The sequence below is a fragment of the Cuculus canorus genome, chromosome Z (assembly GCF_017976375.1).
Source record: "Cuculus canorus isolate bCucCan1 chromosome Z, bCucCan1.pri, whole genome shotgun sequence".
NCBI classification, from domain to species: domain Eukaryota; kingdom Metazoa; phylum Chordata; class Aves; order Cuculiformes; family Cuculidae; genus Cuculus; species Cuculus canorus.
In genome coordinates, this window is record NC_071441.1 from 64,493,255 (window position 1) to 64,508,288 (window position 15,034).

At 38.7% G+C, this 15,034-nt stretch overlaps 1 protein-coding gene across 2 annotated transcripts in view; it reads left to right on the plus strand.

The window, feature by feature from the left end:
• The window catches only part of MSH3 (mutS homolog 3), a 112,848-nt gene that overhangs the window by 67,441 nt on the left and 30,373 nt on the right, over window positions 1–15,034 (plus strand). For both annotated transcript variants that reach the window (XM_054053713.1, XM_054053712.1), the window contains exons 14-18: window positions 2,354–2,541; window positions 7,606–7,774; window positions 10,610–10,674; window positions 11,971–12,087; window positions 13,961–14,068. In XM_054053713.1, coding sequence (XP_053909688.1) covers window positions 2,354–2,541; window positions 7,606–7,774; window positions 10,610–10,674; window positions 11,971–12,087; window positions 13,961–14,068 — 647 coding nt within the window. The remainder of the gene's footprint in view (window positions 1–2,353; window positions 2,542–7,605; window positions 7,775–10,609; window positions 10,675–11,970; window positions 12,088–13,960; window positions 14,069–15,034) is intronic.

Here is a 15,034-nt window from a genome sequence, read left to right on the forward strand (position 1 = left end):
ACTAGAGATATTGGGATTAATTTAATGGAAAGGAAATTTAGGCTGTCAGATAGAAATATTATGTGATGATAATTACTGTTCTATAAATTAGTTTCTGAAAGAAAGTGGTAAGCACTTAGTATCTTGGAATATAGGGGCCTGAGAGTAGAGAAAAAGAAAATGCAGAAAAATTGAGCAGTTGCAGGTCTCTTCTATCCATAAATTTCCATGGATCTGAAACAAAGATGAACATAGATTTTCCAGAAACACTCAATGTAATCTCTCTGGCCTTTCCACATGTCATGAAACGTTGTGGTTAAATTGCACATTCCTTTAATGGAGTATCTACCAACCTTGCCTGTTTGCTGTGACGAGTTCAGTTTTTCAGCACGCAGCTGTGCTTTGGGTTAGTTTGAGAGTATTTAACAAATACTGGCTTTATGGTATCTTCAATTACGTTTACTTACTCATGTGATTGAATACCCTTTAAGTGGCCAGGGATGATTTTACTTTGATTCTTGTTTAATGTAGCCTTTATGATGAAGCAAATCGGTGAATGCAGCAGTTAACGTTATAAATTATTTTCTTTCAAGCCTTATTGTTAGCAATGCCTTACGACTTCCAGTGTCCATTGTAGATTGCCAAGGTTTAGATGTGTCTTTATTCTGTATTTATACAGCATGGAGGCCACTCGTCCATCACCAGTCACAGTAGTGATAGATGTTTAATGCAAAGAGATCTAAGGCTGTAACTGGGATTTACCTTCATTTATTTTTTATGGTTTTAAGAACATAGCATTTAGACAGCCTTCATGTTCTGTAAGGCTAGTAGGTGTTACAGAGCAAACTTATTTTAGGGTTTACATGTGTGAGGAGAGAGAAATAACATTCCTTTCCAGCCTAGCATTTTTGTTAATACTTCCTTCTGTGTTTGTGTACAGAAGCTATTTGGGAGAAATTACTGCAGAGTAATAGGTGGGGGAGTTGTCTTAGTTCTTCCATGGGCAGTAAAGAGAAACAGAAGTCTACCTCTGTGGAGGAACTGAAAGAGAAGGGATGACAAAATGAAAATAGAAGTGTGCCTGGGTAGGACAGAAGAATGTAGGAAGAGAAGAATGCAAGAAAATGTGGCATAGAACAAATATTGTAATAGAAGCATATCCTACCCCATCCATTGCATCCTCAGGTGAGGAAAAGAAAGTGTTGTCAGTCAACTGATGGGAGAAATTCCATAAGGCAGAAGAAGCAGTGTTTCTACGGATCAGTAAAATATGAAAAAATATCACCGTAATTATTAATGGGCAATTTTTTCAGACTTTGTGAATTGAAAATGTTCTGGAGTGCCACTGCACTTGGTAGGGTTTGAAGGCACCAAGTGTCTGCTAAGAAGTGGTTTCCATTTGGTATGCAAATTGTGATGTCAAACAAATGCAGCCTTAATTCTGTAAAGACCACTTCAGATTCTGTAGTACCTAATTTATAAGTGAGGCATGAGTACTATAGGTAACTGAGAGCTGAATGGGAACGCTGAGTGGGGGAATTAGGAGCATGGCAGGAGGTGGGGTGTTTTGTTAGAGTTGTGAAGGGCTTGCAAAATCCTGACCCTGACTGCTAATTCCTGAAAATCGTGTAAAGATAACAAATTGTGCTGATGCTGAAGACCATCTAGGATCCAACAGCAAAATAATTCAGCCGCATCAGAAGTAATATTAATGGTTAAAAAAGAAAGAGGCAGAGTTTGCCTTTCACAAGTGACTGCTTTTGGTAAGAAGCGGCTTGAAAGGAACCGATATGCTCCTACTCTGTGAATATGATGAAGCCAACTCTGAAAACACTGTGTGCTGTTGGCTCCAATCTGGGAGATTCCCTTTAGATGAAATCCTGGCTACCTGCCTGAAAAAGATAGAAAAATCTCTTTCATAGCTCTGTAGAGAGGAGAAAATGAAAGACAATGTGTGTTTTTAGTCTTTTCATCACATAGACCTGGGAGTAACCATCCAGTAGGTGAAGCTGGCAACAGCTACAAGCACTCTAAGCAGTGACTGCTGGGTTTCTGTTTCTTCCCTCCTCCCTCTTCTGCTTTTTTTGCTATTTACACATTATTAGCCCACTTTTTCTGCTATTTGTGTACTCCATCTGGAGATGTCACACATCTCCATCTAGCAATAGGAATAATGGAGATCAGCTCTCGACTGATTCGTAGCAACAATGATTAAAACAATAAGTATATGTGAATGTGATAAGATTATGCAGTTGTGTTGCAGTCCATACTTTTTAACAGTATTTTGTCTCATTTTCAAAAAGCAAAATAACACTATAGGCTTTAATGAAAATATAGTATATTGTAATGATTAAGACATTGCTTCCCTTTGCAGTGCTCAACCCAAGAGTTTTTCTTGATAGTCAGCACTCTATCTCGTCTGGAAGTGGAAATTCAAGCTCTTCTTCCACTCATACATTCTCATGTGAGAAGTCCTGTGTTACAAAATGCCCTGTTGGAAATCCCACAACTTCTTTCCCCAGTAAAGCATTATTTAAAGATCCTTAACGAAGACGCAGCCAAGTAAGTAGAGAAAAGAGCTAAATCTTCTGTGCCTCATAGGCATTCTGACTGAATTTATTCAGTTATGCAAATGATCTTGTTTTAGTACGCCTTAATTTTGTATTTTTGGTTTTATATTTATGTATGTACAGGTTGCTTATAGCTAAAGCAGAGGTGGTTGTTTTCTATGGCATATATCCTTTCTTTTAAAGTTAAATTAGGCAAGCAAGTATTTTGCCTGGTGGGTGTCTGCCTCAGGCTGAATAATTTTTTGAAAGATTTTTCAGCTGTTTTGGGGAATTAATTTAAGGCAGAATGTGTTTTGCTCATGTTAATTTGTTTAACAACTTTTAAATTATGTTTTTAAATAAAGAAGCTATTTGTTTTGAAGAAAGACTTGACCTTTAGCAAAGTGGCTGCTTTGCTGTCAGGAATATGCCTTTTGCGGTTTTTGGTGAAAATTCATCAAAGCTTTGAGTGCCCCCTGCTCTTTTTAAAAAATCTCTTTACGTACTCAATAATGACAGAGAACGTAAAGTTTAATAGCTCTGAAGATTCCATGCAGCCTGTGTGCTTTGTACCCCCTTAGAGGATTTCTGGGGTTAGTGTCTTTTTCACGGACTCTCTCTGGAAAATGAGTAAAGAAGCACCTACCTCAGGCACTGGGTGCACTCTGGCTTTTCCCTGCAATTGCTTTCATGCAGTCTTGGAGAAGTGACGTGAAAGTATGGAAGCTGTCTGCTCTTTTTTGTCTTAATTCTTCATTTGTCCAAGAAAACAAATGTAGACAAAGGAAGAAGATGTTAAATTGGAAGGAATATGCATTATAAAGGAGAATGTCTTTAAATAATTTGTTGTGTATTATTTCTTCTGAAGAACTGCTGTCCCCTAGATCATAATTTTGACCACAGGAAGAAGATAGCAGGAGCCTTAAGATGCAGAACAGTAAGGCAAGCACATGAGTTCAGTGAGGGAGGGATGTGTAAAAACTCTCAGGGACAGGATTTAGGAGGAAAATATTTGTGGCCAGCAAAAGACACTGTCATTCAGGAAAAAAAAAAAAAAGCAGTATAAAATCATCTAAAAACATTTCTCTCACAATGCTCAGCACAGAGGCAGTCTCCTTTCAGTGTAATTTTTGCATTTTGAACACAAAAAGTATCATTCAGCTTTATGTCCTGGTCATCCTAAACTTCTCTGCTGTGAGCATGTTTCCTTTAACTTTGAACATTTCCTAATGTAATATTGTGAGATATAATTGACCTAGAGATTCCTTGATGAAGATGTGCTGGGAACAACTGTGACAAAGGATGAGGACAAGGCTGAGGTACTTAATGCCTTCTTTGCCTCAGTCTTTAGTAGTAAGGAAAGTTGTTCCCTGTGTGTACATACCCAGGAGTTAGAGGAGCAGAACAAAGCTCCTATGTTCCAAGAGGAGGTAGTTAGAGACTTACTTGCCCAATTAGACACTCAGAAGTCTATGGTGCCAGGTGGGATCCATCCAAGAGTATTGAAGGAGCTGGCGGACGTGCTTGCCAAACACCTTTCCATCATCTTTCAGTGGTCCTGGCTGACTGGGGAAGTTCCGCTTGACTGGAGGCTGGCTTCCACAACAAGGGTCGGAGGGAGGACCCAGGAAACTACAGGCCTGTCAGTCTGACCTCAGTGCTGGGGAAAGTCATGGAACAGGTGATCTTGAGTGCTATCATGAAGCACATGCAAGAGAACCGGGTGATCAGGCCCAGTCAAAACGGGTTCATAAAGGGCAGGTCCTGACAGACTAACCTGATCTTCTATGACAAAGTGACCCGCTTATTGAATAAGGGAAAGGCTGTGGATGTAGTCTTCTTGGACTTCAGTAAAGCCTTTGACACAGTTTCTCACAGAATTCTGCCTAGGAAACTGTCTGCCTCTGGCCTGGATGGGCGCACACTCTCCTGAGTGGAAAACTGGTTGGATGGCTGGGCCCAAAGAGTGGTGGTAAATGGAGTTAACTCCAGCTAGAGGCTGGTCACAAGAGGTATCCCCAGGGCTCAGTGCTGAGTTCAGTCCTGTTAAGTGTCTTCATCAATGACCTGATTGAGGGGATTGAATGCACCCTAAGTAAGTTTGCGGATGACACTAAGGTGGGAAGAAGTGTTGATCTGCTAGAGGGTCGGGAGGCTCTTCAAAGGGATCTTAACAGGCTGGACTGCTGGGCTGAGACCAATGGCATGAGGTTTAACAAGGCCAAATGCCGGATCATGCACTTGGGGCACACCAACCCTATGCGGTGCTACGGACTTGAGAAGAGTGGCTGGAAATCTGCCTGGAGGAGAAGGACCTGGGGGTGTTGGTTGACAGCCGACTGAACAGGAGCCAGCAGTGTGCCCAGGTAGCCAAGAAGGCCAACGGCATCTTGGCTTATATCAGAAACAGCGTGGTCAGCAGATTCAGGGAGGTGATTCTTCCCCTGTACTCAGCAGTGGAGAGACTGCACCTTGAATACTGTGTTCAATTCTGGGCCCCTCACTGCAAGAAGGATGTTGAGGCTCTGGAGTGTGTCCAGAGAAGAGCAATGAAGCTGGTGAAGGGGCTGGAGAACAAGTCTTATGGGGAGTGGCTGAGAGAGCTGGGGTTGTTTAGCCTGGAGGAGACTGAGAGGAGACCTAATTTCTCTCTACAGCTACCTGAAAGGAGGTTGTGGAGAGGAGGGAGCTGGCCTCTTCTCCCAAGGGACAGGGGACAGGACAAGGGGGAATGGCTCAAGCTGTGCCAGGGGAGGTTCAGGCTGGACATGAGAAAAAAAAATTTTCACGGAAATGGTCATTGGGCACTGGCAGAGGCTGCCCAGGGAGGTGGTGGAGTCACCATCCCTGGAGGTATTTAAAAGACGGGTGGATGAGATGCTCAGTGGCATGGTATAGTGGTTGATAGGAATGGTTGGGCTCGATGATCCAGGAGGTCTTTTCCAACCCAATGATTCTGTGATTCTGTAGATTAATGTGTGCTTATACTGGGGCTACGTAATCTTGCTGTTTTATTTCCAAGACATTTTATTTATAAAATATTTTTTATCTTTCTCCAGCTGAGATTTGACATTAAAGGTTTAAGAATCAAAGCCTAGAACTTACTTTGCTTCTGAATTACAGACAAATGCAAGATGTAGAAAGTTAGAAGTTGAGAAGGGTAGAAATATTTGCTATGCCTGTTGGACAGGTGGGATTTTTACTGATGATATCAAATAGTTGTGGCACATTATGACAAAATGGAGTGTATCTTAATTATATCAGCTTTCCTGTAGGTAGGTTTTAAAATATGACTGCTTTCTGGCACTGTTCTGATGATGGCTAGAATAGTATGTTAAAATAAGACACAATAGTATAAGTAGAAGATACCGTCATTGATGAGCATAATGGATGTATTTTGTTTGCATTTATTCAAGATGACTAAAATAACTTAACTTTTGGTCTTTATGTGTTTCAGACTTGAGTGGCAAAATTATTTGTACTGATAAACCTTTCTTTCATCAACATTATGATGATTAATCATATACATGCATGCACGCACATGCTTGTGCACAATTATATATACTGCATCATATGTTAATTCTGTCATGTGGTGTGAATAAAATTCTGTGATGGTTGTCAAAAGTATCCCTTTGCTCTAAGTTTTTTTAGGGGGAGCTGGAGATTTTGGTGTTTGGGGGGGTTTAAATTGTCAACTTTCAGATTTTTGGTAGGCATCACAGAGCAGTGACAATCTTCACAATCAGCTGCTGGCTACTAGTGATCTTTTTTCCTTGCATTCCCATGGAAACAGGTCTAATTAGCACGAATTCGTTTCTAAAAATTAGTATTGTGTTTTAAAATGGCATTTTTACTGTCACTTATATAATAATTATGTCCATGTAATGCAAAACCAAAGCACAGCTTTGTTAACCTGTCTACTCACTGGCTCCGGTTGTATCATAGTTCCATTCTTAAGTAAAGGGTTTCTGAGTAAGTAAGTAAGACTTTTTATTTCTTTCATGTTTTATTATTTTCAGTTTGCTAATTAGTCTCTCTCCGAATATTAGATTTCAGGGTAATTATGTAATTAACTAGTACAGTTGTGTAGTTGCTCTAAAATATGAATGTATATTCCAATAAAATTAGGACTGATTGAACTACTTTTAAGTGCTTGCCCGATACTAACAAAGATAAGTTAAATTTTTGTTATTTTTGATGACAACCATATTTTTAATATCTTGTTCGGCTTCCCAGTTTTAAACATTTGAATGGCATTGTCTGTTTCAGGTTTCATATCCTGAGCTGAGATAGTGCAGTCAAAACAGTTCTGTCATTTTCTGACATTGAGACTAGAAAAGAGCATTGCTTTGCATGTATTAAAAAAATACTCTGATTAATCTTTTCTTCAAAAAAGAAGGAAGCTACTCTGAAACTCCTGATGATATTCTGCTTTGAAGAAGGCCTTGTGGGAGGGATTTTACTTTGCATTTTGCATTGCTCATGAGAATCTGCCCAGATATAGCCAGATTGTAAATGTGTAAAAAAAAAAAGTGTTCATGTTATGCAGAAATTATCTAGATCTGCACATTTAATTATGATAGAGATGTTGTTGGTAGTTGGGATGCTCCAGGTTAGGGCAGCAATTCCAGAATTATGGATTGAGACACAAGGGAATGATCTTTCTTGTGCTTTCTTTTCATGATCTGCCAAACTGAGGGAGAACAAACAGAAATCAATGCACGTTCAGACATAACAAAAGTCCTGAGTCAGCAGGAGTTTGGGGTGAAAGGATGAGCATACTGTGACCAGAAACAGATAGGTTTTGAAGACATTGGGTGGAAGGTATCCTGTTGAAGCCTCTTAGATTGTATACAAAAGTGCTTTTGTATTTATGTGGTGTGAATAACAGCTGTCTTTAGATGTGCTGTGCTGTGCTGTGACCAAGAAACAGAAAAGCTGTATTTAGAGGGGAATAAAGTTAAACAAATGCTAAACCAAATGAAAATAGCAAATAAAAATATGGACTCAGCCAGTAGAATCAGGGAACCTATCTTTGGTTTTACTGTTATTTTTTTCTTATGGCTTTTCTGGATAGGACTGGAGATAAAACCCAGTTGTTCAAGGACCTTACAGACTTCCCTGTCATCAGAAAGAAAAAGGAGGAGATCCTGGATGTGCTTTCTAAAATCCAATTGCATCTGCCGGACATTCGTAAACAGATTAAGAATACCTCTGCGGAGTATGTCACAGTTTCTGGTCAAGAGGTAATGTAGTATCTATGCTATACCCTTGCTTGTCTAGAAAATATCTTAAAAGTTAGGCTTAACTAGAAGCCTCTTCATTTAGTATGATAATCGATGAGGTAATTTGAACAGTTTTCTGGCAGTGTCACTTTATTTAAGTCAATTACTTCAATGTTTTAAATAATAGAAACACATTACTGTGGTTGAATTTGGTTCAGTAATGCTTTGCTTTTCTCTAGATGTAAAAACACTTCTGAGGTTAATTATGTGGCTATGAAGTGCTGAAATATTCTCAGAAAACCAGGAAGGAAAAAAATTATTTTAATTTGAAGAATGGTAAAATTATTTGTAAGTACTGATTAAGACTAATTGGAAAGACAGGAGAGAAGAGGAGCACTATTAAAGAATGATAAATGTTATTTTACTTTTAATTCTTAGAAACAGTGGTTGCAGACTCGAACCTTTGTTTGCTAGATGCTGTGCAAGAGTGGGCAGGCCATGCTGCATTAAGCTGAGAAGTTTGGTGCAAAGGAAAAAAAAAAGGAGCTAACAGGTGCTGCCAGATTTGTGGGGGAAGTTAAAGGGGCAGTGAGATAGTACTGTTCAACATTGTCACTTGGGAACAGAGAGTAAGGAGGCTAGGGAAAACTCCACAGAGAACTGGGAAAAGAAAGGAGAGTTCGGAGTAGAAGGGATGAATGAGTGAGGACAGGGAGAGAAGGAGCTGGTGGCAGGTCTCCATCACTTTGAGGACCTGGGAAGCTGAGAATGACCAGAGAGACAGCAGGAAGCAGGCAGGCAGTGCTGAAGATGAGAGAGAATGTGGGAAGGGATGAATTAGAGTAGCATCTGATAAAGATCTAGGATGGATATTTCTTTTGATGGTGAGAAAGGAAGTGTGGCTGAAGAGTTGGGTAGGCTGTTAGCATGGATGCTGATGTCCAAGAGGAAATGTGGAAGACTGTGTTTGAGTGTCATGTAAGGAAGGGAACAGTCAGGATTTGAAAGGTTTCTCATGGAGACTGAGTTTTAGAGGTGGATGATGAAGGAAAGGAGACGAGACAAACTGATCAAAGAGAATAGAGAATTTGAGGAAGCAGTCAGATGTGAATTAGACAGGAGAGTTTAAGAAACTGCCAGTCACTTCACACAGACAGGAGGCCTTCGTAGCAGGGACAGCTCAGAAGCCATTGCATACAAGGAGAGCTATCTTGGTAAATTCATGAAAGGAGCTACAGAGGTTGTGGTTGTCTAATATTTAATTGCATCTGATACAAGTGTTTCAGAGGCATCAAAAGAGGCAGTGGAGGAAGGATTAGAGAAGATGGTTAGTGAGGAGAGACGCCAAAGGAGCAGAAGTGATGGAAAGGGAATTGTCTGGGTGCGGCAGAGCATAGGCTTGACATGAGTTAAGCTCAATCTTCCTCAGATCTGTATGGTGTGTTCTCATGTCGTAACAGTGATAAATGTAGTATTCAAACACTTACTTACTACAGGCCTGGGCAGAAACAGGTTTGTGGTTTGCTGGTTCTGGAGGAGAGAGAAAGCACCAGGAAACATTTTTTAATCTACTCTGAAAGTCCATTCAGGAAACAGCCCTTCTTAAGAGAAACAAACAAACAAACCCCCAAACCAACCAAACAAACCCCCCCCTGTTTTCTTCTTCATATGTGCCCCTAAACCCATGATTATGAATACATTGTTAGATATTCAGTCAGCCCACAGTTTATGAACTTACACTTGTTGCATTCCTGTTAAGAGTTCTGATGAAGATCCGGTTGACACATAACTTTCCTGAAATATGAAGTTACACCGTCATCTGTCTTGTCTTTTGTTTCTGGACCTCTAATGCAATTCGTAGTGTGCACTAAACAGGACAGAAAGCTGTCCAGGTAGTGATAGTATTGTATTGCTGTTCATTTCAGGCAGGATTTTGAAAGAAATTGATAGTATCATAGAATTGTAGAATCATAGTGTAGTTAGGGTTGGAAGGTACCTTAAAGATCATCTAATTCCAACCCCCCTGCCATGGGCAGAGACATCCCACTAAATCAGGCTGCCCAAAGTCCCATCCAACCTGGCCTTTAACACCTCCAGGGATGGGGCATCCACAGCCTCCCTGGGCAACCTGTTCCAGTCCCTCACCAGTCTCATAGTGAAGAAATTCTTCCTTATGTCTAGTCTAAATCTGCCCCTCTCCAGTTTGCACCTGAATCGCTACATTTGGCAAAAGTTTGCATGCTACATTGCTTAAATAGTGCTTTGCACACAGTTATTTAATTCTGCGATTATTTATCTAATATGGTTGAGAATTAAAGGATACAAAAGCAAATGCTATTTTTTGTTTTGAAGTTTGCAACCTCTCTGTGTGTTTCTCTCTAGTCACACAAATAACCAGGCAATTAAACAGGCTGTGTTAATACAGACAATTTTGAGTTTAGTTAGTTATCCATCATAGACAAAAACGTGGTCTTACTTTCTGTCTTCCTTATGTAAACACAGCATATTTAGTTGTTTTAAGATGAAATTCAGGAAAAACTGGTTTTGGCTTGTAAGTGGAAGGTGAGAAGAGTTTGTTAGTGGCTGGAGGAATAGAAAGGCAGAGATGGGGCAGCAACATGGTAGCACACAAGAACAGCTCAGGATAGGAGTTGATTTTTTGGCAGAAAATGTGCAAGTCATAACCCTTATTTCAGAGGGAAAAAGAACAATATCTCCTGGCTTGCTTAGTCTCTTCAGGCTGAACATGGTTTTCCTCTGATGCACGGAGATTTCTTGATACCTTGATGATGATTATGGATCTGTAGTCTTCCTAACTTCCCACTATGTGTAATACCACATTTCTGTTTATTTTAGTTTCTGATAGAAGTCAAGAATTCCCAGAAATCATCTGTGCCGTCTGATTGGGTTATGATTAGTAGGTATGGAAAATGTCTTTGAAGTTTTTCTGTTTTAATATATACGGAAAAAATGTGGGAATTTTGGTATAACAATTAATTATGTGCATTCTCATAGGTCCGTGTGTGTTTGTGTTTTTTTTTAAACTGAAAACCAACTAACCAAAATTGTTATATTACTTTATTGCTATAATTAGTTTTGCTTAACAGCTAACAAAACCAACTGAAAAACTGGAGTTTTTAAGATATTTGTTTTTAGAGGGTAGATCCTTAGCACACTATATTACTCACTTAATCTTTCAAAGTGCATGTGCTCGTGTCAAAACTGTGTTCGTCATTCAGTTCTGCAAGTAGTTGGCAGATACAAGTATTTAATGAAATTTTGATCATTCTTGTTTTTTATTCAGAAAATGTAATGATAGCTGTGAAAATGTGCATCTCAATAAACTGTATTTAAAATGTCATTTTACTTATTCATACAGACAAGTTTTGCTTGCTTTGATACTTAGTGTTATTTAAGTGTGGTTGTAAATACTTTTGGGTACTTTTCCAGTAGGTCAAACAGATGGACTGAATTATGTCATCCTTTTTTTTTTATTTTTAGTCATTTGTTTTATTATTTAAACAGGTTGAAAACCTTAATGTTATAATGTATGAGCACAGACATCTCACAGTAGAAAAAGACATAACGCAGGTGAACTCTGAAGTGATGTTCTATTCACGTATGCAAGAATTCAGTATTTTAAGTGCACAGATTAGACAGATTTAAGATGATGAAGAAGAAATTACAGCTAAACTGGAATTTGTAAAATGGGATGCCAAATGCCTGGGAATGCCAAAGGGAGTCCTTAATGAAAATACATAGATAAATAGCAGGTGTATCAAATGGAAACTAGTATCCATGCAAGGCATTCTGTATTTACTAAGTTTATTTTATGCTTGTCAAGAAGTTTTCCCCTTTAAAGGGAATTTTTTTCTTGAAGTTCATTGTATATGCTTTCAGTCACAGAAAATTCCATTTGCGCAGCTTACTGCTGAACAGAATTTTGTGAAATGTATTAACTTCAGTGTTATATGCTACATTGTGTAAAACAATTTAAAAGCTTTTTGAATGGGCAGTGGTGCAGTAACTGATCACTTTATTCACAGTAATGATCATTGGAATCAGTGGAGTTTGGTACTACAATAAACCCCCATTTTTTTTAGATATCCATTTTTAAGACTCACAAAGAGTAAGAAAACTAGTCCAATTTTGCATGTAGACGGTGTAACTGATTGCTTTGTAACCTTGATTTCCTATTTGTCTCTTCCTTCTTTCAGCACAAAAGCTGTTAGCCGTTTCCACTCTCCTTTTATTATAGAAAATTACAGACATCTGAATCAGCTCCGGGAGCAGCTAGTCCTTGACTGCAGTGCTGAATGGCTAAAGTTTTTAGAGTGAGTTTACAAAACCGAATTGGGCTTTGTTTTGTTTTGTTTTGTTTTGTTTTATTTTATTTTATTTTACTTTGGTTTTGCTATAAGAACTTAAAAAAGACTTTTACCTCAAAAAAAGTTTGATAATTCAGTTATGTGGCCAACAACTTTAAAGTAGTCAAATAAAATATTGTTCTTCACTTTAAAGCATTTGAAGGCAACACCTCTGCAGACTGAATTCTGAGACCATCAGTTACGTCTCCAAATTTTAAAATTGTGATGAAAATACACTATTAAATATGTAAAATGGCTCTCAAAATTTGAAAACTAATGCCACAGCATTAAGAACCTGAAAGTAGGACTGACTGTGAGTGAAACCAAATTTAGTAGTTTTATTATTAAAACACAATGTAAATGAGATGAAAAAAAGATTTGTTTTACAAGCTAAGCAAATTAACTTTCAGTATAAATTGAACTAGAATATGACCTCACTAGTATGTGTGACATTACTGAAAAAAAATTAACTACAATTGTAGTGTTACTTATAGTTTTTGAGTTAGGGATGTTCAGGGCATTTGAGGAACTCAGGTGGGTGAATGTGATTCTTCATAGCCCTATGTTTGGTATGCTAACCCTGTGAGTGACTGTGAGAAAGTAGTGGCAGCATTGTGTCCCTCACACTGGCATGGAAGACATGTTTGTCTCAAATCAGAGTTTTGAATTAAGGTATTTGTCTATTTAGTCAAAGCATCTTCAAAACAGTAGTTCAGATTTCTCAAACATTTGAATACCTTTGATTTTTCAGTTGTCTGGTTATCAATTATTTTTTACTTCCATGAGTTACAATGCCACTAAAATTGTTCCTTATGTCATGCAATAACAATTGGCTCACTTTGGGTTGTAGTTTTTTCCTCACTGCACAAACTTAAGAAGTTCCCTCAGATGTTGTCTCACTGGACATAACTGATGCTAAGATTTGCCTCCTAGCAGGAGCCCAGCAATTCTATAAATTTTGTAGGAACTAGAAAAACATTCCACTTCGCTCTTCTGCAGATGTTTGGCCTTTGCAATACTATAAAAATTATGTTAAATAATTTTTGTCACTGTATTAACCATGTAAGTTTGAATAGACCTTTAACCTTTTTTTATTTTAACCTTTCTTCACTTAGATATTCAGCTTTGCATGTTCACTTTTCTCTTGGCAGTAGTGTTGTATGATGGCAGCATACCACGGGAAAAGAACTGTGTTCTTCCCCCCCGCCTTTAGTTATTTATTTACTATTTTTTGCTCCCTGATGGTTTTATATTCCATGTTATATCTTTGAGACTAGGAGAGGGAAAAAAGAGATTCTCAATGAGAGAGAACCCTACTGAAAACTGTGCTCTTCTCTTGGTAATGTCACTAATGTACTGGATTTATTTACTTTTTTTTTGTAGATATGGTATTTTATTGAAATTGTAGGCAACTCTTGTGTTCAGGCACTTCTATTATTTGAAGTTACAGGCACTGCAAGTTATGGTTGAAGTGAATTGGCAGTTGGGATTCAGATGCCACTGTGATAAATAGTGGCATTTTTACAGACCTCATTTAAGCAGCAGAGGTCAACTGCAGACCTCCTATGTGGTATCTAATGAATTTAATTTTGCCTGCTTTTTTTGTGCTATAAAGTAGTTCATTGTTATAACAAGAGAGTGAAGTTGTCTTTATTAAGATTATGTCCTCATAGTGTAACTTAATATACTACTGGGAAATTTGAATTCAGAATAAGTTAAAGATGATAGGGACCCTGTGAGAAGCATGCATGGGGAATATTTTGACAATACATTTGTATCTGCATGAAATTATTTTTTCCTGGTTTTTTTCCTCCCATTATTTTTCTCTGTTTTGGTATAGCCATTTTAGTGAACATTATCACCCTGTGTCTAAAGCGATTGGTCACCTAGCAACTATCGACTGTCTGTTCTCATTGGCCCAGGTGGCTAAACAGGGAGACTACTGCAGGTAATCAATTGTTAATTTTTTTTTTAGAATTTCATAGAGAATTATAAGAGAATGTTTAAAAATATTGATTTTACTATGTGTACTATTATAAAATGCATTATTAAAATTTTTTAGAGTGGTTTCAACTTTGTCTGATTTTGCAAAGCAACAGTTTTAGGTTTAATTCATATCTCTAAACAGTGCTGTTCAAATTTGACATCTTATATTTGTCTGTCTGTGTGGTTTTTTTTTTTTTTTTTTTTTTTTTTCCCCTCAGCCAGTCTGAATTTATAACGTCTTTCTAATACCTAAGATTCTAAGGCGTATGAGGTATGTTTTGAAGAAGAATTTTGGGTAAATAATAGGTAAATACTAGTCCCCGCCTCTAGAGCACTGATGATGCCTGACCTTGTTAGACCTGATGAGCTGTGCTCCTGCCTCTACCTGAGACTCATGCATGCACATAGGGCACCATAGCGTGGGACTCTGGTGGTGCTGGCGCTGACCCCTCTGCTCTCTGCAGTGATGAGACATGAACCCTTGAGGTCCTGCTTTACCAGAGGTTGTCCCAGATTTGGCTCCTGGGCATGTATACCTACAATTCGAGTCTTCCACGCCCTCACAAGCCCATATCTCCTGCACCCACACAGAAACAGTTAATCCCACTGGGGTACCTTTGTCCCGGTGGTGAGGTCTCTGTCCCCAGAAGTGCTGGACACTCAGTCATTGCTTCAGCTTGCTGAGTGCTGCTGGTGAGGCCAGCACTTACTGTTTCTGAGGTTTGCATAGACACTCCTGCAAAGACTAGGGGTTTCCAGTCCTCAGCCATTCCCTCTGCCAGACAGTCCACCTATTCTCTTATGAAACATACTGTGTGTAGCTCTTTGAATGTTGTCATTGTGGGGCTGTGTTGCAAGTGGTTGGTCAATTGCTTAGGAACAACCATATGACTTAGTTACATTTGAGACCTGTGGAAAAACAGCAAAT